Here is a 25,984-nt window from a genome sequence, read left to right on the forward strand (position 1 = left end):
TCTAATACAGTGTCCCCATGACACTGGCTCCTTAGTAATGCCATGTTGGATCATGGGAGGCAGACACTTGAAAGTGGTGAAACAACTTTCTTTTTAAATGGAGGATTTTCCTCTGCAAATTCTAGATATTGGACTTTGAACCTAATCCGTCATTCTACAGCACTGGAGAGAAGCATGAAGGTGCAGCCAAATCGATATATTTTAAGATTTCCTGGGTCATCAAAATGCTTCATCTTGGTGCATATTCTTTGGGGCATTGATTTTAAGACACATTTCATCCCTTACTTGCAAAATTCTGCAGAAGACTTTATTGGAAGATATATTTTTTTTGCCTTGATTAGAATGTTAATGTGTTATGCTCGAGAGCCAAGCTCTCTGGACAGCAAGGTATGAATCATAATTGTGTTTCTCCACTGAAATGCTAGGAAAGAGGTCCTCAAAGAGATAGAAAAATATTCTCACGGGTAGGAGGCTAACTATCTTCCAGGTACGATGGACTTCCTAAGTAGAGCTTCAATAAACGGAGCTTGTTATTTAAATGCTAATGAATCTTTTCCAAAAAATTACCCTGTCCCTTACATAAGATTTGAGGATTCTTATTTTTAAAAAAAGTTTTTTAAAGGTTCTCATTTTTTATTCTTCTTTATGTTTCTTGCAACTACAGCTGTGGATCAGATTTACTCCTGGCATGGATGCTTGGGTGGTGGGGGTGGGGTGGGGGTGGGTATACGTTTGATCTTCCCACTTCAAGGACACTATTTTCTCAAACCCCTAAACCCTCCCCTGTGTTTCCTCCCACTGACCTGCCCACCCATAGTGGGGCAGGACTGTAGCCCCTTTCTCACTGAGATCGCCCTGTGTGGAAAATTCCACGGTCACATTGTACATGTCAGCCTCTATTCAAAGCCAGAACTCTTTTCAAGTTAATTTTGTTCATTATCCTTTTTTTTCCTAGATGAGGACAGTTTTACCAGTGGCCTGATAACGTTGGAAATATAGGTCATGATATTACTTTCCCTGAACCACAGGCTGCAATTCTGTTCTGCTCTAAGCAAGCACCCTAGAGGCGAAATTATCTCAGTAGGTAGAATATTGGGGTGGTGGACACTTTTTTTTTTTTTTTTTTTTTTAATAATCAGGTTTTGGGAGCTGTTTTGTACCTGAGCTGAACTCTTCGGTATGATAGCTCCTGAGATACCAGCTAAAATAAAAATCTGACTTGGAAACTACTCGGTATCCTCCTTTGTAGGCCTTACGCGGTAATCTACTAAGGAAGTAAATGTTGAGAGTTACTGCCCCTGCATGGAAAGCGTTTTATTTGGCTCCCACCATGCTAATATAAATACAACTTAGTGATGAGCCATCACGCTTGCTAAACAGCTAACCAATGAGAAGGTAAGTGACACAAGTAACGCTTGGCCTTTCAAGACCGGGTCTGAGCCTGAATCAAGCTTTTCTGCCCACTGAATCACATTATTTTAATCATCCTGAATTCAGGATAAGAGAGGATTTGGTGGCTCATAGGGTTATAAAACATGTCACGTGTACTGTGGTCTGGGTATTAATCTGTTTTTGTTCTCTGGCATTCGCTGTCCCATCTCGTCGGTGCTGTGGCCTCCGCTGCACGTGGTGATGACGCTGTGGGGCCTGAACATTCCCATCACGCAACGAACAAATATTTACCAAGGGCTCATCACACACGGGACGCTCCCCGCCTCCATCATGTATTCTCCTGCAGTATGACATCGGGTACAATTCTGCGCGATGGAGCGTCCATTGGTTTTCAGAGTCTCAACAAAAAAGAGTCAATCCGTGCTGTGAACGCTTCTTATTTCTATGTGTAAGTCTACTCAGCCCCTGGACGTCCCCTAAGGAGTATCATCTTCACTTAGCGACAACATGGAGCGGTCGAGCTAGGTGCCTGCCTCTGACCCGGTTTCACTATCTGCTGGCGGTGAGCTCAGCAGACGTGCCCACTTCCCTCATCTGGGAGAGGGGGGTTATCCCTCACCTACCCATAGGACTGTTGTGACACACGGGGTGCTGACCTGTGACTCCTGAGTGACAAATACTTGGCAAGGGTTGGAGCACATCCTGCTTATTGGGAAGAGGGTGGGGGAAGATTTGGTGGGTTGATCAGGAAGGCTAGAAACTCAGTTTAGAGAGGGTTTGGCAGAAAAAAAAGAAAAAAAAAAACCTCATTAAAAAATCAAGACCAGAGGCAATTCAGTGGCTCAGTCAGTTAAGCATCTGCCTTTGGCTCAGGTCGTGATCTCAGGGACCTGGGTTCAAGCCCCGCATCGGGCACCCTGTTCAATGGGCAGTCTTCTTCTCCCTTTCCCGCTCCCTCTGCTCGTGATCTCTCTCTCTCTCTCAAATAAATAAATAAAATCTTTAAAAAATAAGTCAAGACCAGATGCTGGAGCTCTCCCATGCTGCAGAAAGGAGCTGAAGGGTAGAGCGGATAAGGACAGGCGTGCGGCCTGTTCATTCCCACTTTAGCTCTCTCTGCATCAAGGGTGCTTGTACATGCTCTTGGCCCAGATGGGTGGATGCTGACGAAGGGATGACTCTGTCATCCCAAAACCCGGGTCAGGTCTAACACGTTTCACTTCCTGTGTCTTTGTACCGTTGCACAGTTCGTGTGCAAGAAGGTTGATTCGAGTTCTCCTGTGATGGTCTCGTTGGTAAGTCTCCAGAGCGTGTGCTGGAGAGACTGTGTACATACTTGCAAACCTCCAACCGGCTGGCATCCGGACCCCAGCCCATTAGATGCCCTAGGAAATGTGGAACAAAGAGACGGGCCAAATGGACTCTTAAACATCCTTTCTTTTCCACCCCCTTTACTCTGACTTCAGAACTTGACAGTGGATTGATGTTTAAGTATGTTTACTGAGCGCCTGCTGTGTGTCAGATCCTGCAGCTGGAGCTGGGGGGTGGGGGACACAGACACAGACACCCACAGATGCCCCACTTTCTCCTGTACCCTAACCCACAGGAGAGACAGGGAGGCACACAGAGCCGCAGACCAAGCCAAGGGATCTCTGTCCTCTGCTTGAAGAGCTAAACAGCCAGTTGTTGGGATTTCTCCCATTCTCATACTGAATTTTTGTTGCAAGTCTGGAAAACTAAAATAAAAGTGCCTAGAAACATAACGTCTATGATGCAGTCATGATCGTGTGCAAACAACGCATCGTAGATGCTCTTCTTAAAACTGAAGAGCCCCCACATTGACGACCCCGTCCTCGCATCATTAGAACAGAGTAATAATGCCGTTTGCAGCCGAGGAAAGAGACCATAAATCCGTCTCTGCAAAGGCGCCTGACTGCAGTGGGGAGAACCAGCCACACGGGACTAAGATGACAGGGGCGCACCACGTGGGCACCGTGACAAACTCAGGGGCACAGGACCCAAGCGGAGAGCCGGGCTTCTGCTGGGGGTCATCTGTGGTGGGAGTGGGACGGATGCCCACTGTTTCCACTTCTAAATGAAAAATGGAGTGTTCTTAGTCCCTCCTCATGTGGTTCTGGAAGGTATATTTAATGAAAAAAATGATCCCAGAGATCTTTTACTAATAATGTTGTGCAGACGCTAAAGAAATAGCTCTGCTTGTTATTTTTTTAAATGTTTTGGAACTAGAGACTGAATCATGCATTTGAGCAGGTCTGTCTGATGTTTGTAAACCCTGTTGGATGAAGTCCATCACAAATGAAGGAACCAGCGTTCTGAAAGCTGTGCTTGCTGCAATGGGATGGGCTCATCACGGTGAACCCCGAGCATCCCCACACTCTCAGAATGAGGTGCAAACTCTGGAGGCTGGCCCAGGAGGCCTGGTGACCAGGCCCACTCTTTCTCTGGCCCCTCCCCTTCCCCTTTCCCTGTCGCCCACTGCATTCCAGGGATGCTTCTGCCCCTACAAGCCTTAGGAGCTTTTCCCTCCTGTTCCCTCTGCCTGCCCGGCCAGCTTCTGGCCATGACTCAGATTATCTCCTCAATGGCCGTCTCCCCAGATTAACAACCAAAGTAGCCTCTCCCATCGTCCCCCCCACACCTCCTGGCTCACCATCTCACCATTTCGTCATTGTCTCCTATTTTTCCCTAGTTCTTTTAGGTAAATGAAAAATGCTTGAGTTCTTTGTTTGCGTCTGATTTCTGCACTAAGATGAAATGAATGTCTTTTTGCATCTTACAATGTACCCCCATCACTGGGCCACATGTTAAGTAAAACCTTAGTAAACATTTTTGAGTCTGAATGCACACACCCTTGCAGTTCCCCTGCTATGCTCCCAGTGTTACAGGTGTGAGAGATGCGGGCATGCTGCCCCCTGTGCCTCTGGCCTCTCACTTGCCTCTTGCTGGTTTTAGCGTCTGCGTGTGACCGACATTCACATCTCTGCTGGTATTTTTGAATGTCATCAAATCAACGTTTCCATTAGTCAGGTGAGGGTGTGATCACGCAGTTGGGAAGTTCCTAGTGCTTTGGTATCACCGTTCCCTCTCCTCTGTTTATGGCCGGCCTCTGCGCATTGCTCTGCCAGTCGAACACTGAAGGGGAGGTGGGAATGCTTGCTCGTTTTACCTGGCAGACAGAAGTCGTGTGCTGTGAGTGTGGCAAGCTTGAGCGGTCCTGTCCCACGGCACTAAGGGGCAGGAACACACACATCTAACACTGGGGAAGTATTTCTCTGCAAGGGAGCCAGACAATCAGTATCAGAATCACCCAGAATGTCCATTACAATGCGGATTCCTGGGCCCCGCCCCGGACCAAGTGGATCAGAACCTCTGGGGAAGAAGCCCTGGAATGGGTGTTTTGAACAGACATCCTGGGGGATCCTGATGCGCATGAGTCCGGGAACCACTACCTGGGCATCTGTGCTGTTTCCTCCGCCTCTTTCCTATTTTCCTGCTAATGTCTCCATCAGCTTCCATGCTGCCTGGGCATGGAACTCTGAGGTCAAGGATCCATCCATTTCAGTCCCCCTGGGTCTATAGTCTTTCCCTCACTGAATAGCAATCCGTGGTTCAGAAACCCGTCAGTGCAGCGTCCTGAAGTATCCAGACCCTGGACCAGGCGGATGATGATGGGGAAGCCAGTAGCTGGAGAGAACGTCAAGGACCTCGAAGCAGTTTCTAAGAGCCAGGCTCTCGCTCACATCCCCTGCAAAGTTAACTCTTGCTCATGACCTGTTCGGGTGTTCAGTGTGTGCTAATATCATCAGGGAAGGAAGGGGGTGAGGTTAGACAAAAGGGGGAATGAAAGATTTCTTTAGCAGGTTCTTGAGGACAAATTTTCAAATGAATTTCAGTTACAGTTGAAACTGTTTTTAAATGACAATGTTATTAGGAATCAACCGGTCTGCTTCTCGATGCTCGGCGCATTTCACAAATGCCTTTCGAGACAGAACTTATGAAAAATGGCTTTTAACATTGTAATATTTATTTTTCTAATGATAACACTCTGAGAATGTAAATTTTTGCAGAGCGATTAGATTTAAAAGCTAGACATCAAAGCCTTCAAAAAGATAATAATCGGAACATCAATTTCTCAGTCTTTAAAGAGATTTAGAAACCATTTCAATTATGAAAGAATGAGAATATCTAATTAATAAGCTCTAGATACATATTAGGGGATTTAATTTCATTGCAGTAATTAATCCCCATATAGGATGGATGCAGATATTAATAACTAAGTCACGCATAATCCCCGGATTAGCCACGACTACAGTTTTTCTCAAACAGCGTGTGCGGGAGAAAAGCATAAGCTCCGAGGACGGACAGACCCACAGCTCAGTCTTGGCTTCACTACACATCATCCGTACAACTTCGGGCTGTTTACCTAACTTCTCTGAGAATCCTTTTTTTTTTTTAACCTGTAAAATAGAGGCTATCCTATGTATTCACACCCATTATAAGTAGGTACCTCACAGGGCTGCTTTACAGGTAGCATACACGACAGAACCTTTTTATCCTAATCCTGGCACAGAATAGATACTCACTAATGTTAATTACCTTCCTCTTTTCCTGTGTCATCCAAATAAAATTACCTCGACCTGAAATTTGTAGCACTTTCATAGTAAATCACTACCAAGGGTGATTGGCTTCAACTGACACAATTTGAATACCAGCTCAGATCGAACAGTAAAAACTCAATGTCCTAATGAAAGATACCATCATGCGTATTCGTTTCTTAGGCATGGGGCCAACGAGCCCCACCTCTGTTTGACGGGGACAGAGCATCAACGTCTTGTTGGCGTTGACAACACCCACACGGTTTGCACTTACTCGTTCCCGGCCGAGCGTCCGAAACGTCCACCAGGGGCCCAGTGGCCTGCGACACTGACTGGTAGTGTACTGTGTGCGTCACCGTCAGGGACTTCTGTTTCGCTGCCTCCCCAAAGTCAGCATCCGTTAACAGGACCGTGGAGCGATCGTCTGCAGAACAGCAAGGACGCAGGAAACCAGACACGTTTACCCCCTTTCCCTGGCTCCCTTGCCTTCTCTCCCCAGATCCTTGTTACTGTTCATCACAACAGCAATTACGGCCCCATCTAAAGCAGCAAAAACCAGTAAAATCTCAAGCACTGTGTTAGAACCCTGCAGAATGCTGAAAACAGAAGGTAGTCTTTAGGGCTTGGCTTTCAGAGCATGAATGAAAGAGAGTGACCACAGAGAGGGTCTTCTCACGAAGCAAACGCTGATTTGGGGAGGCTTGTTGTTGCCACGGCCTGTTGAACCGAGTTTGGGAATTCTGTGTTTGGCAGGGGCTCACCTGAGCTGCCAGCAGGGATGCCGACACCACCCAGGGATGGGGCTGCCCTTGCAAGGCAGCTCTGTTTGCAGGACTAGAACACAGCCACAGCTGTCTACACTTGAGGGGGCCTTACGCCGAACTTGGCCAATGTTTGGGGTTGGGGGGAGGGGAGGGAAAGAGGAGGGCCGGTCTTCAGAGTTTATAGATTCCTCTACTTTAAAGATTCTGAGGTACGTTCCTTTCCTTCCCACCTCTTCTGAGCTTTAATTACTCTAGAACATCCTTTAATTGACTTCTCAAAATGACTCACTTGTCAGATTTCCAAGCCCAGTTGGCATCTGAAGGTTAGAGAAGCAGGAGCGGGTTCAGATGAATTGGGAGCATTTTAGTGCTTGGAAAGGAAGCAGTTGGTTGAGCTGTGTGTCATTATTTGGTTGTCTCAAGATTTTCATTACTTTGTTGTGATACGTTTCACACTTCCTTAAGAGCTTTTTTACTCCAAGGGAGGCTTCCGCTAGGATATATGGATATATTCAGCTGTTTTCAAGCCCTGCAGCCTGGGATGCTGTTCATGCGAGTTTATCAGTCAGGTGGGACCACGCTGCGGCGTGCCTTGACATGGAACGGTGATGTGAAAGTCATAAACAACACAGTGAGACTTCTGTGCCCAAAAAAGGCTCTGAACAGAATGAACCTTACAAAATCCAATTACTCAGGCTCTGGCAGGAGAGGAAAGCCTCTTGAAGTTAGAATAAAATTTTTTGGCAGGGAAATAGAGGAGAGACTGCCAAGGTGTCTGCTGGCATCCCGGCGTGGGATGTGACTCGGGATGGTACCGCAGCAGGAGCCGGGGCTCGGCGTGGGGGGTCACGCCGCAGCCTTCCCCTGGTCCCCAGACTGGGTGGTCTTTCTCCAGAAGCAGGTTCTTACAATTGGACCTGGCATCGGAAGCCCGACATCTACGTTTGTTTTTCACTAATAATACTGACGTGTGCTGGTTTCCGACACGCAGCCCTGCGGAGAGCACTGTGGATTATCTGCGGGGCTAGGGTACAAACTCCTAATGGGAAACTTCAGGTGCCTGTCAGTGTGCGAGGCTAACCATTCATTCTGGCTGGAAATTAATGGCACTCTCCTATTGGATTCTTGTAGTCAGAGCCCAGAGCGTTTTAAAAGCATCACATTTCTACTTCCCAGTCATTAGAAAATGCCATCGGCCAACTGTCAAGCATCACCAGGAGGTAAACGACTCTTGGTGATGGACGAGCCTGTGAAGAACAGGACACAGGTCTAGCAAAGGGCAGCAGCTGCGGACAGAACGACGGGCAGACCTTCCTCTGTTGTCAGGCCAGCAGTGACTACCTATTTTAACTACAGCGGGGACAATGATTAATAAGGGTGAGGAGGAACACTTACCGAATGTTATCACTATATTATAAGGTCAAAGGAATTATATTTTGATTTTTGAACTGATGTTTCAAAGGAAAGTTTGGTTCTCATGCCCAACCCACTGAGTTCATTAAAAGGGATTCCAGCTATACTCCTGAAAGGTAAAGATGATCACGAGTAAAGCACGGTACTTTGTCCTGATGGGAACACAGATAAAATCTTGTGTATTTTAGGATGAGTAGTGAGCACTCAGACAACACAGGTAGGATTTGAATTTGGTTGATTGAGGGCCACCCTGGGCTTGACCAAACTTCTCCAAGTGTTATGATGCCTGGGTCAAATGTAAAGCCAGCACGTGCAGCCCAGGCCTGAGGATTTAGGAGCCTTTAAGTCAAGATGTCTCTGTTGTTCTATTAGGAACATAATCATGCAGGGCGAGGCAAGGAGCAATGGCGACGTTCTGCCAATCTGGCCATTTACCACTGTTCTTCTGGCAGGAGGTTTCTAGCATAGGTGCCAAGAGTGGGGTAGTTTTAGCCAAACCACAGGATAGGGTTGCCCTGGGACCAAGTGCCAGCAAACACCTTCCAGAAAAAACACAGAGTGAAGTTTGCAAAGGGCCAGACTGGGCAACCTGCCTCAGGGTCTGTTTCCATGGATACTGGGAAACTGAGTGATATTTCTAAGGTGAGGGCTTCTGCACAGTAGCTTGTTGATAACGGAAGCAGGTGGTGACAGTCACAGGAGGGCTAAGCTGGCAGCTGTGGGGGCTGGGGGCTGTCTTGGTTCTGCTCTAGTCTATGTGGCCTGCAAGCTATGTGACTTCTCGATGCTCCAGTTACAAAGCAGTATTTTTTCCTACGTTGATTGGGTGGGTTAAACGAAATGATGCACATAAAGTGCTTATAAGAGCAGGAGACACTAGAGAGCCCTCAGTAAATGTTACCTACTCTTCTGATCATTATTGCAATGGAAATACAACGTCTCTGGTTCTGGAATAAACAGACCTGTATCAGGAGGCAGTGTGGAACGGCAGATTTCGAATGGAAAGGGCTGGAAGGAGTCAAGACAGCGGGGTTCTGGGTGAACCAGCCGCAGAAGTTCTCCAGGTGAAACATGGATCGGGGTGTTTCCCAAAGCACTGCCAAGGAACCCATTCCAGGATGTCTGCGGGGTGCTGAGGGGTGGGGAAAAGGCAGCTCGTGCAAAGACCCTTGTTTGTTAAATGCTAAGTAGAGTTGAAATGTTTTTTTTAATGAAGGCCTTATTGGAGCTGAAGAAGGCACTGAGTGGATTTCCAAGTTGGGGTTTTAGTGTGTGGTCCTTCTAGGTTTATTTGATTACAGGCGTTTGTTCTTGGGAGAAGCACCTATAGTCTCTCCAGGAAAGATCCAGCACTGATCAAAGTTGGGGAACTGCTGTCTCAGGTGACCTCTGAGGTATGTATAAGTTCATTCCCCCCACCCCCCACCCTGCATTTGTCGGTATTTATTATTCTCCTCAATAACAATGATCTCCCTTCTACCTTTGCTCGTGGAGCACTCAAGACGTTCCCCTAGCTACTGGGGTTTGGGCTGAGAGGGCATGGCTGTAGCAGCTACCTTGTGAGAAGCCATGAAGAGGGCACCTTACCGATGGTCTCCATTGTGTCTCTCTCTTCAATCAAAAGCTGAGCCCTGGGTATGTCAATGTGCATTCTCAAGGTCTGTTGTTGCTTGCTCAAGGTATCCGAAGTCCGGGTATTCTTACTGGGGATACAATAGAGAGGCTGCATGAACACGCACAGTTCAGACTTACATGATGACGACAGGTGCTTGCACGTCAACCGGGTGTAGTATCAAATTATGTGAACGCCTTGTGGAGAGGTGGGAAGGGGGAAAAAAAGCAAGGAAGGAAAAGGAGAAGGAAAAAAAATGATATTTACTAAGTTTCAGCAGTCAGTTGCGAGGTTCAGAGAATGAAAACTGTTAATAGAGATTGATTCCATACTGACAGAACCTTTGGAATTTCCCCTTTCTTGTGTAACATTAAGTAAAACAAAAAAAAAAAGGATCGTTAAACCAACAACACTTTTGTCAGGCGTGAGGTATTCCAGTGATGGCAAGGGAGGAGGCGTGTGCGCTGGCTGCCGTTGGGTGGGGTTCCTACTAATGGGTCTGTATTTATAGCTGTGTCATTTCATTTGTGTCCAATAACAAGTCATAAACCTTGTCAACTTCCCTGACACTCGTTTATCCTAACTGATACCACATTTTAGAATTAAAAACAAAACCCAACTACTGTAAGAATTTGTGTACCAGAAAATTACTCTTAGAGCGAGCTGTCTTTTAGGAGGAAATGAAAATAGGTGGTAAAACGGCATGGGATCATCAAATTCCGTTACAGCTTACAGAAAAAAAAATAATCTGCGTGTTTCACAGAAACACAAAAAAAGTCAAAGGCTCGAATTAGAAATCTACATGACAGGAGTGATAGAGCAGTCTTTATAGAGTTATAAGGTTTGAGAAGATTTCATAATAATGTACAGTCAACCCTTGGACAGCACGGGTTTGAACGGCGTGGGTCCACTTACATGTGGATTTTCTTGATAAATACAGTATGGTACTGTAATATTTTCTCTTCCTTATGATTTTCTTAATAACATTTTCTTTTCTCTAGCTTGTTTAATTGTAAGAATGCAGTATATAATGCATATAATATGGAAATATGTGTTAATTGACTGTTTAGGTTATGGGTCAGGCTTCTGGTCAACAGTGAGCTACTAGCACTTAAGTTTTGGGGAAATCAAAAGTTATACGTGGATTTTCGACTGTATGTGGGGGTCAGGGCCCTTAATGCCTGCATTGTTCAAGGGTCACCTGTATATTAAAACAACTTCTAGGGGCGCCTGGGTGGCTCAGTCGTTAAATGTCTGCCTTCGGCTCAGGGCGTGATCCCGGTGTTATGGGATCGAGCCCCGCATCAGGCTCCTCCTCTGGAAGTCTGCTTCTTCCTCTCCCGCTCCCCCTGCTTGTGTTCCCTCTCTCGCTGGCTGTCTCTCTCTCTCTCTGTCAAGTAAATAAATAAATAAAATCTTAAAAAAACCCCAAACAGGGGCGCCTGGGTGGTGCAGTGGTTAAGCGTCTGCCTTCGGCTCAGGGCGTGATCCCAGAGTTCTGGGATCGAGCCCCTCGTCAGGCTCTTCCGCTGGAAGCCTGCTTCTTCCTTTCCCACTCCCCCTGCTTGTGTTCCCTCTCTCGCTGGCTGTCTCTGTCAAATAAATAAAATCTTAAAAAAAAAAAAAAAAACAACCAAACAACTTCTAAGGAGCAACGATCATTCAGAATAATTCATCAACGTGATGAACTATGGCATACATATTAGTCAGCTATCAGAAAGAACGAGTTCTCAACATTTGCTGCAACATGGACAGCACTGGAGGAGATAATGCTAAGTGAAATAAGCCAAGAAGAGAAAGACAATTATCATATGATTTCTCTCATCTATGGAACATAAGAACTAGGAAGATCGGTAGGGGATGAAAGGGATAAAGAAAGGGGGGGTAATCAGAAGGGGGACTGAAGCATGAGAGACTATGGACTCTGAGAAACAAACTGAGGGCTTCAGAGGGGAGGGGGGTGGGGGAATGGGATAGACCGGTGATGGGTAGTAAGGAGGGCACGTATTGCATGGTGCACTGGGTGTTATACGCAACTAATGAATCATCGAACTTTACATCAGAAACCAGGGATGTACTGTATGGTGACTAACATAATATAATAAAAAAAAATTAAAAAAAAAGAAACTCATAAATCCAGCTCAAAAATTGCCAAAATCTACTTTGAGAAAGATTTCTGGAGCCTACTTCACGTGATGAATTACCTCTGTGTTAGTTACTTTAGTAGAGAACAATAAAGAGGGTATCCATACTACATCCTCAATGTTTTTCTTCCCAACTAAGCATTCCCCTAGAGTCCCAGGTCCTTTCTTTGGATGAGGATTCCTCTACCCTTGAACCCTGTCGCTGAAGGAATGTTGATATTCTGAAGGTCAAGTTCACTCTAAGAACCCCGGTAGACATTTGCATGTCGAAGTCTGTGTTAATATTCTGAATACTTTGTAACGGTCCTTCCGTCATTTCAGTATAAACGAAACAGCCTACAGAAACAACAGCTTCCGGAAGGTGAATCGTTCCTACTTAGGACTTGATGTTGAACCAGATTCCTTGCTCGGCAGCCGAGTAACTGGGTTAGGGAGCGAGATCATGCTAATTACGCAGAGCCCAAATTCAAACGTTTGGCCTGAATTTTTCACATGGTCTATATACTTTTTGAAATTATTTACTCAGCTTCGCTTTCCCTTTGTGTGTGTGTGTGTGCGTCTTAAAGCAAAGATTCAAACTCTTGTATAAAATGAAGCACATGTGGGTGACTTGGGGGCTGCAGTTTAGACAAGCTCTATTTCCACAAAAACAGATGGGGAACTACTCCTCTGTGAGTATCCGAAAGGTCTGTTTAGAAACTCCACTAGGGACTTGAGCTTGTCCTTGCACCGAAAATAGAAATGTGAGCTAGTTCCTTCTGCACATCATGAATAGTTATGAGGCAGTCAGCGGCCGGTCTACAAAACACTATGAACCCGAGTGCAGACTATGCTTAACAACAAGGGGTCCACTGTCAGACCGACACAGGAAGCACGCTAAACAGCTACTGTGCCCCTCTGCGGCGGGCACGAGGACTTACAGTACGACTGACCCTCGTAAACAGAGACAATCAAAGCTGGAAGTAAATTTCCCCTCCTCCTTGGGGATGCACACCGTCAGGCACTGCAGCGGGAAGGCAAGAACATGGCCCAACAAACCTTGAGACTCAGGAGCTGATTGTTCCTCTCTCCCTTTGCATGGCTGTTCCCTTCGCTTAGAAGAAGCGTCCCCTCCCCCCATCCCAGGGGCCCTGTGGCTGGCTCCCTCCCTGGCTTCAGGGCTCGACGCAGGTGCTGTCGTTTCAATGGAGCCAGGCTGGTCCAGCTCTGGACACCCCTGATGCCTCCCCTCCCCATCCTCTGTTGAATTTTGTTTCCTTGGCACTGAATGCTCTTGGGCATACGTTTCATTGACTTCTCTTGTTTGTGATCTGTCTCTTCCAGTGGAATATGAGCTCTGTAAGGGGTAGTTCCTTCCGTTCTGTCCCCTATATATCCCTGGAACTTAGAGCAGCATTTGGCCAGAGTAGGTGCTCAATCAATATTTGTCGAAGCTTGTTGAATAAATCATGTTGTTTGGGGGGGTACAGTAGGAGCGAGTGACATGGCCCAGAGGCAGTAATAGTCTTCTCATTTTAAGGCGCTAACTTTCGTAATGTGGCTGCATATTCTAGAATCTATGGTTCTAGGAAGGCTGATTCCCTAAAATTATAACAATTGGTCATTAAAACAGCAGCAAAACTTCAAAAAAAAAAACTGATTTGAGGAAACCTCATTTGTGAAAAGATTCTGAATGTTTTCACTGTAGAGACAAAATTGCACCTTTTTTATGATATGGGGTCATGCTAAATATGATTAGTTATTATTGAAATACAATCTTCCACCATCTATTTGCCGTCTGGTTGTCTGACCCCGTTCATGGAGGATGGTATTTCCCAGCTTAGCCAATAAATTACTTGCAGTTGTTAAAACTCTTTAAAGTCTTAATATTTCCTTAAGCTTTGTGTGTGTGGGGGGGAAACTAATGAAAAAGTCTGCACATCACCCACCTTCCCAAATATGATATGAAGTATTCCATAAATTTAGAATAACTATAGGGTTATCAGGAGCTCATTATAATAGTTCAGTGGTTTTTTATTTATTTTTTTACCACGTGTCTAAAAGTATGAACATCAAAAAAGCTAAACTTATTTAAATTCTCAGTTTGACCCCTTCACCCTCTTCCACTTAGAACCAGCTCTTAATAATACCGGTCTTCGGTCTGTGGATATTAACCACATATTGGCTAATGCCTCAGAGCAGGCTGGTCTTACCTCTTAGAAGGCTGGCATTTTTCTTTAAATTATTTTCACATAATCATAAAAAAGGAAAATCCTTTCTATCCGGGCATGGTGGGTGAAGTCTCTCTTCTCTCTCTCTGGGGGGGGTGATTTGCTTGGGTGAAACAGAGGAGTGTGCAGAAGCACGAAGCCCAGTGATGGGAAATGGGGGATGACACCGTGTGGGGGATACCCTGGCACCAGCTTATCTGTGTTGGTCCTACAGTAGCATCTGCCTTCCTGGCCCTCAGACAGCTAATCCCACTAAAGTAAGCAGATACATTTTTTGTGGACCATGGTTGGAATATATGTTACCTTCACCCAGATCACAGAATGATAAAGCTAGGAACAACCGCAAATTGTTATTTTTAGATGAGGAAAGTAGGGCATACAGGGGAAAATGACTTGCCCAAGATCACAGAACCAACAGGTGGCAACACGAGGCCGACAACGTAGGCTTGCAGGTCTATGTTCTCACTGCACCAGCCCGCTAAGTCCCCGACCTCCCACACAAGCAGCAGCGACGGTCAGCAATAGCTGTTCTGTAGTCTTCTCTATACCAACAGATATGACTTGCCTAGATATTCCAGACCACATTAGAAATACGGTTGGCCCTCAAGTTCCAGGTAGGTGACAGGGTCTTTTGTTGCTTGGCCCCATCAACCTGCCAAACTCAGATGGAACTGGCCTTCATGATTAAAAGCATTGCATTTACTTCAAAATTAATCCCATAAAAATCCACCTATTTGAGAAGCTTGGAAATTCTCTTCCTTTTCAATCACTGTACCCTCTGGAGGAAAACCACCTTCACTACCTTAAGTGGGTGTAATTACCAGCTTGAATGTTCCTAATTTCCTGTTGGCAACAGTTAACTATAAATTCCTGCTTTGCTCAACTGGTGGTCTTTCAACCACAGTGACTGACCTATTAAAGAAGAAGATGTTTCTGACGTCTCGTTTGGGGCTAATAAGAAGGGGGAGGGATGCATTTTAGGATATCAGAGAAGCTAATACCAACACGTCCTAACCAAACAAATGTTGAACATGTCAGAAAACAGAGATTCCAGTGTCACGGGCTTTGGACAGAGACACGATCTCTGGTTGAACAGTGGCTGCAGCAAGTGGCCGGGAGGTCTCGGGAAGGACTGCAGGACTTAGGCTGGGATGCAAACTGGTGAGGTAGACTGGGGTGGAGATGGCAATGGTGACCTGTTATACAGGGCAAGAGGCATGCCCAGTCTACGGGGAGCACTTGACGGAGCTCCAGACAGCCATTATCTCTAGGCTGTGCCCAGATTGGCCGGAGCATTTTCAAGAGAAGTCAGAAAGCCCCAATTTTATGTGAAATCTCTTAGGAGGGCAAGTGACGTGATGCGCACTGGGTGTTAGACGCAACTAATGAATCACTGAACACTTCATCAAAAACTAATGATGTGCTGTATGTTAGCTAACTGAACATAATAAAAAAAAGAAAGAAGAAAGAAATCTCTTGATTTCTAAATGTCATCAACAAATTTATATTTTTAAGTCTACATTAGAAAGTTAATTTTATTTGGTAGATAAGTTACTATAAATTGAATGACTCTGGCTTGTTTTGTTTGCCAGGTGTCTTGTCAGATTTGCTCTGCACAGGTGCACGTGTGTCTGGATGCCTTCTGTGTGACCACAAAAATGTCCCAATACTTGCTTAGCAAACAAGTACAGACTTGCATTAGAGCATGGACTCAAGGCATTTCATATAGATTTTCATATTCTTCTCATGCAAGTTTGATCTAGAAGGATGTGGTCAAAGACCCATTAAAAGATACATTTTACAGGCCATTTGCATTTCTGAGTTCTGCTCTGAGCTCTAGATTCCTGCTACCAGCTATCTATTTGACACGTTCATTGGACACTTGGAAAGCATCCCAAATTCAACATGACCCCTATGAGTCTTTTCATTCCCATCAATTTTCCCCTTCCCTGTCCAACCAAAAAAAAAAAAAAAAAAAAAAAAAAAAAAAAAAAAAAGTACCCTGCATCTATCTTCCTAATTCCTAATCTTAGCAAATGGCACTTATGTTTCTTTAATTGCTCACTCCAAATATTTCAGAGTAATCCTGAGTCTTCCATATCCTTTACCTACAATGCACATAGTTTTAAAACACAGTCTGGCCAAACAAAGATGTCTGTGGAAAATGTAATCCATGGGCCAATGGCAGTTGACCTCTGCCTTAGGTCTTCAAAGATACTGGTAATATGGGCTATGGACTCTTTGTGAGTAATAAAAAAGTGCCAATTTTTTATGCAAAGATGGGGAAGGAAGTTAAATCCAACTGTGGTGGGGTGGGGAGTAGGAGAGACCCCATACCCCATCCTCTTTTTCTCCTACAGTAAACACCCTAAAATGGCAGCACCGTCAGGGTCCCCAACATTTTTCTTATCTGATTTCCAGACTCTGATAATCCTTTTTCACTTTTGGTTTAATCATTACAATATCAAAGTCTTAAATGCAAATACTGGGGTGTCTCCTACAGCCGTGAAAATTCACTTACTTATTCAACGACCGCTAGTCATTCGTCAGCTGGCATTTCTCACATGAGGATGACATAGCAGGCTATGACCGCCAAGACCAGACAGAGGATAGATATTTGCAGCAGAAGGTGGTGAGTGCACCAGTGAAGGGGTGCTCAAGGTGCCCGGGGAGCTGAGGGCAAGGAGGGTCTTTCTTGATCTCCTTAGGAGAGCACAGTGCACAACGTTATTTCCTTTGTTTTTTTTTTTTTTAATTTAAATTCAATTAGCCAACGTATAGTACATCATTAGTTTTTGGTGTAGTGTTCTCTGATTCATTAGTTGTATGTAACACCCAAAGCCTTTTTTGGTTTTCTTTTCACTTGACTAACTGTTAAAGGAGGCGGCTCAACCTCAAAGGTGGTATATTTGGGTGGAAACAAAACCAAAGCTACTTCCTTATAATGTGCCTTTTAACTCCCAGCTCAATGAGAAACAGTCCACTGGGTGAGTCTGGTCAACAAGAAAACTACCTACGGCATGTATGAAAGCAGGTTACTTGGTATCTGAAGCTCCTCTCAGGCATAACATGCATATTTGATACACAAAATGGACTTTATATGTCAAAAATAAAATTTTGTCTCAATTTCAGACAATTATTTAAAAAAAAACATAATATAATAAAATTATTATAAAAAATAAAATAAAAAATAAAATAAAATAAATTAAAAAAAAACCCATTAAGCCAAGTTGGAAATTATTCTTTTAAACACGATATGAGATGGTAGGTTTTGTTCTTACCTCATGAGCATTTCAGCTAAACTCTTTGCATCTGAGGAAAGAAAGTTAACATTAGTACATGATAAACAACTCATTAACATTCACTTAGGCATTCATGACAAATACTCTACAGAGTCAGATGACAATCGCCACTTTAAAAAGTAACTGTAAATCCATATATCACTACTAATAACCTTATTTCTTCTACATGAGAGAATGTATTTATATGTTTTTGAAATATATGTGTATATATTTCAAAAAATAAAGCATAATACTCTGGGACCATAAAAATTCTCCAACACCTGCTAAAGTTTTCTTACAGTGTATTTATTTGCAAAGTTTTGAAAACCCGATTTTATTTTCAGTAGTCAGAAAATTAGCATTTTGAAAGTACTTTATTTATGTAGTACATTCTACTCTTGTTACCGAAATATCAAAATTTAAACACGTATGACAGTATAGATCGCTTTAAGAAGGCGTTATTATAGAGCCAAGAGTGGCTTAAGTTGATCAAAGAATTGTATAAATGGCATTTCACTGTGTCTAGAAACTCAGACACTTATTTCAAATTCCAAAGTAAAAATTTTCTTTATTTTCTGTCTCTGAGGACATTGTTTACTAAGACTTGGTTACCACCCCTGACAAAAGAAATTCTGTCTAAAAATGATGTAGAAAAAAATTCTACAGTTTTGGTGGCATTGCTTTGAAATTCTCCCTTAAAATATAATTTTTCTTTTTACACATTTTGTCCTGGCAAAAAAAAAAAATGAATGTTTCCTTTCTTAGACTACAAAAGCTTTTTTCTCTTCTTGCTTTTTTCTCTCCCCATTGCTTTTTAAAAAGTCTTGATGTTAAATGTAGTATTCAATGAACAGAACTCTCTGGAAATGGATTCAGCTGTGTGACTGGCTCTATAGTGGAGAAATGCCAATGACATGTAAGTGCAATCACTGTCATGTCAGAGCAGCACGGGATTCCTGAGGGGCGCGGGCAGTCACGGGGGTCACCACCCATGGGCCGCTGTCCCTGTGAAGCAAAGCTCAGTTTTTCAAGTCAGCCATGCCAGCTCCCACGGATAACCTCATAATGGGGCCCTGCTTTTGTGCACAGATGGGTTCAGTCTGGGAAACGAAACAGCTCCCTTCTACGCCACCCATATGGTGAAGCAAAGAAAGCAAACCAGCATTTAACTTCCTAGTCCATGTCTTTCTCTGCAAAGACCAAGCAGATATGAGTTTCTTCTCTTCCTGAATGATTTAACACTTGCAAAGTAAATATATATATATCATGCCAAAAGCGTGGGATTAATTAGCTCTATGTAACAGCCAAGCAGTGGCTAGCTCAACAGTCTAAAAAAGAGGGGGAAATTTAAGAAGTACGCGCTGTACTTCAGCTCACGATTGGAAGGTAACTCAGTCTCCAGCGTCTTCAGAATGGACCTGGTTTCCTCATCTCGCTCACTATCATCATGCTTTTTCTGTTCCTGAAGTCAGCGCAGTTTCCTGTCCCATGATTTTTTTCATATCCACGTGCTAAGGAATTGCGGCATCCAACACGTGGGGAAGGAGCCCCCCTCAAACACCACATGCTCTAACTGCCAGTTCTCTTGTCTACAACTAGCAGGCGTCTTCGCTGCGGTTAAGCCGCTCCACAGCTGCCCCACCCGGAGCCATTTTGATCCATGCTTCCCTACGCTTATCATCTCACAACACATCCCTTTCTCTTTCTGTCTGGTTGCTATGTCCTCCTGATTTCATCTGAAATTGTGAGAAAAATGCTATTAATTGAAATTCACTTCTTCTGTGAGTTCGCCCTTGAGAGACGCCGGTGGAGCTTTGCTCACAGTGATGAGGGCTTGACAGCACAGATGGCACTGAGGACCGTGTGCGAATGTCTTCTGGGAGTGGACACGGGTGGGCTGTGGTCACAATGGAGCACGTATCAGGCGTCTGGATCGTGCCAGTCTCTGCCTGGGAATTATCATGCCCTCCTTCAGAAACCAGGAAGTTGAGACCCAGATACGTTCAGTAATCTGCTGCAGCTGAGCGGGAATTCACAACCCATGTCTGTTAATCAAACTTTTTTCCCATCACCATCTTTAAGGTTCTTTATACATAGAGTGAGATTTGGGTCCTATCCTCAGGGACACACGGAGGCATAGGCACCTAGTGCCAACTGAGTGAGGGAGGTGATCCCAGGATCATCTGTTTCAGGTTGAGTCAATCTGGAAGGATCCAAGACTGCCCTTCCCTTAAAGGGAGCATGGGACTTGGGGAGCATAGACTCCAATGGGAGGAGAGCTCCATGGCACAAAATCGGTGTGCACTGGAATTTGAGCTCCTTCAGGAAGCAAGGAGTAGGTCGGTTTGACTGGAGAGAGGTTTCCAGCGGTGGTTGTGAATTGGGGTTCGTCAAGGCATAAGGAGCTAAGGAGGTGTGACTCGGTGTTACTCGCCATAATCTGGACCAAGATGGGGAGCGGAAGGAGGGCAGAGGTGGTGATGGGTGGGTGTGGGTGCCGTGTACTAGCATCGATCCATCCAGAGTGTGTGGGATGGGGGCTGGGGACAGGGACTTGGTGGTGAAGGTGAGAGGCTGGGAGGGTTGGCTGCAGTGAGCACGGTGGCGGGGAGCATTTGATGCTAGAGCAGATGCATGGTGTCTGCAAGAGTCTGGACCTGCGGGGTGCGGAGGGGACCAGCAGAGGGGCTGCAGGGAGTCCAAGGAAATGGCAAGATTTAGGATACGCAGGGCTGGGTGTACGGTAACACAAGCCACCAGCACAGGAGCTGGAAGGACATGGAGGCAGCAGTGGGTGCTTGGCTTCAAACCTCCCGCAGTACTGTACCACGTTAACGTGAACTGGGGGACAGGAGGTGAGGCCATTCAAAGCAGATTTGGAATGGAGTTTGAGAGAGACGTCAGGACTGAGATGGGGTCCAGGGTCTTCGTATTCATGTAGGGACAGTGAAAAGAGATGGCAAAATCTCAGACACGCTTCCGTTTAGGGGTGAGAAGAGAATCTGGGGCAAGTGAAGAACACGTTTAAAATCAGGAAGTCATAGAATCTTAAGAGCATGAAGACTTTTCAAGTCAGCCCCACAGTAAACGTTTGGCTCCCACCACGGTGTCTTGGGCAGATATTCAAATGAGCTGGGCCACCGAGCGCTCCAGGGAGGGGCTGATGCAGTTGCCGCCCTTACAGCGCCCCGCCTCCCACTCTCAGGTCTGACTCGCTGTCAAGTCTGTTGATCTGTCACCTCAACACGTCCCCGTGGGACCGTTGCTTTTTTCTCTCTGCTCAGTTTGAATCTCATGACGAGTCAGCATCCCCCTCCTTGGCCTCCCCACCTCCAGTGTGTCAGTCCTCCAAGTGACATACACCTGCGGGAAGGGGGATGGAACTGAAACACACCCTTCACCGTGTCACACCTGTGCTTTGCAACTCTCAAAGGGACCTCCCCGCCAACAGGACTCAGCGCAGAGCAAGAGCCTTCGCATACTGGTCCTAAGGGATCTTTCCAGCCCTGCTGCCCCTCGCATCTGGCCTCCAGCCCTAGGTTCTCGCTCTTGCGTTCTCCGCAGACCCATGATGGGGCTCCTGGAAGGCTTTCTTTAACGTTGCACCACATGCAGAGGCGACTTGCCCTGTGCACCCAAGCCCCCCAGGTGAAGTTGATGCCTTGGTCCTCTGGACTTCAGGCACCCCTCCGCACCGCATCCAGCATAGCCTTTCCCACGGTGGCTTCCTGTTCCCATGTCCTCTCTCCATTGGCTGAGTCATCTTCCTCTCCAGGCTCAGCCCCGTCCCTGCGAGGCACACCAGCTTTTCCTGGGGATACAGTTCATTGTGGGAAACATCTTCCTGGTCTTGCGCTGAGATCCCTTGTTGTCATTTCGACCTGGACATAACGAGGACACCTGGAGCCATTCACAAGCCATGCGAGTATCTCCATGCAGCTGTGAGCCACCTGTCTCTTTTCCAAGTTGAAATTTCTAATTTTCTCAATCCCTCCTCAGACGGCATAATTTCTAGGTAATTCTCTACCTGGGACTCTCTTCTGTGAAAAACCCGTGATTTCTTATTGTCCTTTATTAAATGAGGCTGAGTGCAGAAACGGGTCATTTTTTGATATTCTTTCTCACACACCCGTGAGGACACAGTGCTCATTATGTGTGCTGCAAATGAACTTTTACAACTTTTACAGAAGACTTCACGATGATTCCTATTACATTTTAGCTCTTTGGTTCCAGCCTTTCAAAAGCTCTTCAGATTTGGAGTTTGCTGGCTAATACATTAGCTTTCCCCATTGGAGTTCTGCCACCTCAAACTGGGCTCAGCCTGCCCTGACTTCAGCTACGGCCTGGTACTCCCTTATCAGTCAGGCCTGTCCCGAAGCAAGTGGGGTTTGTCTGGGCCTCTGCTGATCCCTCTAATTTCCTGATTGCTCACAAACCATCCTTTCTATAGCCCACTTTATTTCAATTTGTAATTTTTAGAATTTATTGTTTCTGAAGGTAGGTATGGAACGTAACCAGTTTCCAACACCTTTAATTTGATTGTTCAGAGATTATCCAGAAAGATTTTGGGATTATGTCCTGAACACTTTTGTCCAGAATTCTAAGCCATCATCCTTTGGGGTCTAGGGACCAGTACCACGTGATATCCTTCCTAATAATTCCTGTGTGTGTGGCGGGGGGACCTTTCCCATCAGTGTATTATCATAGCATTTGTTGGTGTCCATAGTATGTTGCTTGTCATTTAAAGAATTCGTGTAATAGTTTGTAGTAAGCATGCCTCCCTCCCTCCTGGCAAGAGATCAGAACTATTATTTTATGTAATATCCCTTCTTTTGCTCACCGAATGACTGCAACATAGTAGGTTTTGAAAGCATAAGTCAATTTAAATAATCAGGGGCTCTGATTATTTTCTTAAGCACCTTCTCCCTTCCTTCCTTCCTTCCTTCCTTCCTTCCTTCCTTCCTTCCTTCCTTCCTTCCTTCCTTCCTTCCTTCCTTCCTTCCCCTCTCTGTCTTTCTTTCCCTCCCTCTCTCCCCTCTCCTATCCTCTTTCTGCTACCTCTCTGTCCTTTTCTTCCTTTTTTATAATTCTTGTTCCACATTCTATGGTTTGAATAGCACTTCTCCTGGTGTGCGTCAAAGCAAAGCAGACATTGAGTCTTTCCTTCTACCTGCCATCTGTTAATATGAGAACATCATCTCAAGCCTTGTTCTTGCTAAACAGCCTCTTGTGTTGCCTGTCACATTTTTTTCCCCACAAATTTCAGCTCCATCTGAGATTTAGACTTTGGGACACCTTTCCTAAAGTCCTTTGCTACTCCTACACATCCATCCTTGGCTCTGTGTTTGCCCGTTAATCTTTTGGGCTGGGGCGTGATAGGGAAATATCACCAGGATATTTGGAAGGAAGGCCTTTCAAAAAATAACATTTGCTAACACTCTGAATGTGCAAAGAGTCCTAGCAAATGGTAGCTGGAAGGAGAATTTGGTGATCAGAAGGTAACGGGTCATTTGCCTGCAGGAGAGCATTTGGGGGGCTGGGGGTAGAAGCGAGACCAGGAGGATTCAGGAGTTGGTGAGAAGCGATGCAGGTGAGTATAGAATCATCTTTCAAGAATCCAGTGAGGAGAAGCAGTAGAGAGAAGGGCAGCAGGTAGAAGGTATGGAAGACAGAGGTATTGAATATAGACATAAAAGTGAATAAACCAAATATTTTCCATGGGAAAAAACAGAATTATAAAGTAGCTGTTGATTCTGTGTTAATGTATCTTCTGACTCTATGCTTCATTGACAACCCTTTCAAAGCCAACAATATTGATGGGACGTTCCATTTCTTTCTTGACCATTCCCAAGTCTGAGGAAGTTTCATGGAAAGAGAACCGGGTAGGGCAGCAGCGATCTGGGTGCTCTCTCTAGCTCTGTCCTGGTACGTGATTTTGGGCAAGTGCCCTTCAGTTGCCCTGTCAGCAAGATAGGGCATCATGTAGTTTCAAGTTTATACTCCACCTGTTTGCACTGCTGTGGGGGGACCACGACGAGGCGGTGCCGAGTAAGCGCTGGAAAGATGAGGAAGGTGAAAAGTAGAAGACGGGAGTCCTCTGCTGGTTCCTGCACGACTCAGTGGGCTCTCGGGAAGAGGCAGCCGTGTCGGCTGTGAGTGTTATAGCGTGGTCTCGCTCAGTTTTGGGGACCACTCTTCCCATCGTGGGTCGGCCCACGGCACGCAGGCTCTCATCCACGGGGCGGCGCCGTCCCGCTGCGTCAGGGGAGCACAAGGCAAGCCCCGAGCACTGCGCTGTGCCAACTGAGAGTCTGAGCCGCCTCATATTTTGTGCCCAAATGCTTCACTAAAAAAGAGCAATCCCATTCGTCGCCACACAACGACACTTTCCTTCCCGAAGTTCTAGTCAGGTAAAGCGGACTAGGCTTAGGTTCCCACTTCTCTTGGGCAGTAACTTGCATCCCCCCAACATAAAATCCTCTTTGGGAGCAGCAGACTTTGCCTAGCTTTACTATCTACTAAGGGTTCTTTGCAAGCTCCCTGACCACAATCCCTGCTTTTCTGTGGGACTGAAATGGGTCTCATGGAGTAGCTCTTTTCGGAAGGGCTATGAGCCTGCGTTGATGTTTGCTACCAGATGACACACGGGGCTTGCAATCATCCCTGGGCGATGAAAGCTGATCCCAAAACCACGACTAAATAAACACCCCAAAAAGAAAACCATATAGACTTGCGATCTGAGAAAACTGCAAGTACAAACAGGGACCAACTAGAACACCCAGGCGGGGGAAGGCGCCCGGGCTGATGCCAACTCTCTCCCTCCTGACCGCCCGCTCTCTGTCCCTCGCTCCCCTGGCTGCCCTTGGCTCGGCCCTGCCGCCATCCTAACGCTCCTTTGCGCCCCACTCTGATACAGAGGCCCCTTTTACTCAATTCTCCCATTGCAAATTTGGAGTTTCGAAAGAATAACTTTATTAAGAAATTAAGGCTTAAAAAAAGAAAAAAAAAAAAGCAAGCAAGCAAGGAAGGAAGGAATAGAAATAAAGTTTCAGAGCACATGCTTCTGATCCCAAATAAACCACAACTTGGACATTTATTAGCTTCATGAAGAAGTCTCTACACTGCTCTTTCTTTAAATTATTAAAGTTCAAGCGAATTTTTGTTCTTAGATTAAGGCTAGCTCATTTGCAGACCAGATGAATGACATGTTGGAGCTCAGCAGACGACGGCCATCCGTCACGGCCCGCCCCTTCACCTGCGCCCATGTGGAAGCATGAGGCCACATTCTGTCCGCGAACTGCCTTCCAGAACTGATCTGTTTTTATAATATTAACCCATTTCAAAGCATGCTTAAAATAACTATGCTTCTGTTCATAGGAAGAAAGGCATTTTGAAAGCCACAGAAAGCCACAGAAGCGTGGTCAAATTTTATAACCTCCATTGATTTTTATCTTTAGCTTACTTGAAGTCCCAGAAGCGCCTTTTAGGCTTGGCATGCAAGTTGACCGAACCGGCTGGAGCCCACACGACCTTGCACCTTTCTGGGTAGACTCACACTAAAGGAGGAAGTTCTTAGTAATACTGGCGTTGATTACTTGACGTGGGAATCAAATTTTTACAAGGTTGGGGCTTCTGGGATCATGGACCCAGCCAGAGATTTGTTCTGTAACCTTGTACCTCGAAGGATTTAGAAGTGGGGGAAAATCAGGGCATGATTACAAGCAAAATGTGGCTTTTGGACTCCTGGATAAGGGTACAGATTTTTAAAAAATGTAGCACTTGCGACAGTTTGGACTTTAGGAGGTCGCTATGCTCTAAAATTAGTAAAGTTCTCAGGACGGAAGAAATATAGGTTGGCTAAATTGCTTGAGTCCCATCTTGCCTCCCTCCCTTCCTTCCTCCCACCCTCCCTCCCTTCTTTCCTTCCTTCCTTTCTCCCTCCCTCCTTCCTTTCTTCCTTCCTTTCTTCGTTTTTATCTAAAAGAATGTTATATTCACCTAACTAGGTTGTTTGTCTACATGCTAAAACGTACCTTCCTTATAAACATTTAGTAGTTTCTAGCAATCGAACAAGGTCAAAAATATGAAGCTGACCTTAAATAGTAACTCTAACAGTGTCCATTAGGAACCCCACAATATTTTTCTATAACCTAAATTTTATTTCCAGTTTTGATCCTCATCAGTGGTTGCTCAAGAAACATTGACATATTATTAGAAATGTCCTTATTTGGGGCAATAAAAATATTGTATGAAGCAGCCCTTTCTGTTGAATCTGTAAATATATGTGAACTCATTTTAATCCAGGCACAGGATCTGTGCCTTATGTGGGTCAGGTTGTAACTAGCTGACTCTACCACTGAGCTCCGTTTAATAGGCAGGCACCTACTACAGTAAGCTCTGGCTGCAGTTTTCCTCTATGAGTGGGTTGGAAACATTTTATGTCATTAATTAACATTTTGGGGGCTCTGTTGGACTAAAAGAGAAAGATGTTTTGGGGGCAAGACCTGGCTTTTCACTGACAGCCCCCCCACCCCCGTAACCTAGGTCACCTA

At 45.3% G+C, this 25,984-nt stretch overlaps 1 protein-coding gene across 2 annotated transcripts in view; it reads right to left on the reverse strand.

The window, feature by feature from the left end:
• Window positions 1-25,984, reverse strand: part of DSCAM (DS cell adhesion molecule) — a 718,005-nt gene that overhangs the window by 19,827 nt on the left and 672,194 nt on the right. For both annotated transcript variants that reach the window (XM_087861321.1, XM_087861322.1), the window contains exons 28-30: window positions 17,433-17,463; window positions 9,773-9,888; window positions 6,283-6,432 (exon numbers count right to left, since the gene is read on the reverse strand). In XM_087861321.1, coding sequence (XP_087717447.1) covers window positions 6,283-6,432; window positions 9,773-9,888; window positions 17,433-17,463 — 297 coding nt within the window. The remainder of the gene's footprint in view (window positions 1-6,282; window positions 6,433-9,772; window positions 9,889-17,432; window positions 17,464-25,984) is intronic.

This window comes from Ursus americanus, chromosome 4 (assembly GCF_024610735.1).
Source record: "Ursus americanus isolate L20-20 chromosome 4, mUrsAme1.1.p, whole genome shotgun sequence".
In the NCBI taxonomy this organism is placed as follows: Eukaryota; Metazoa; Chordata; class Mammalia; order Carnivora; family Ursidae; genus Ursus; species Ursus americanus.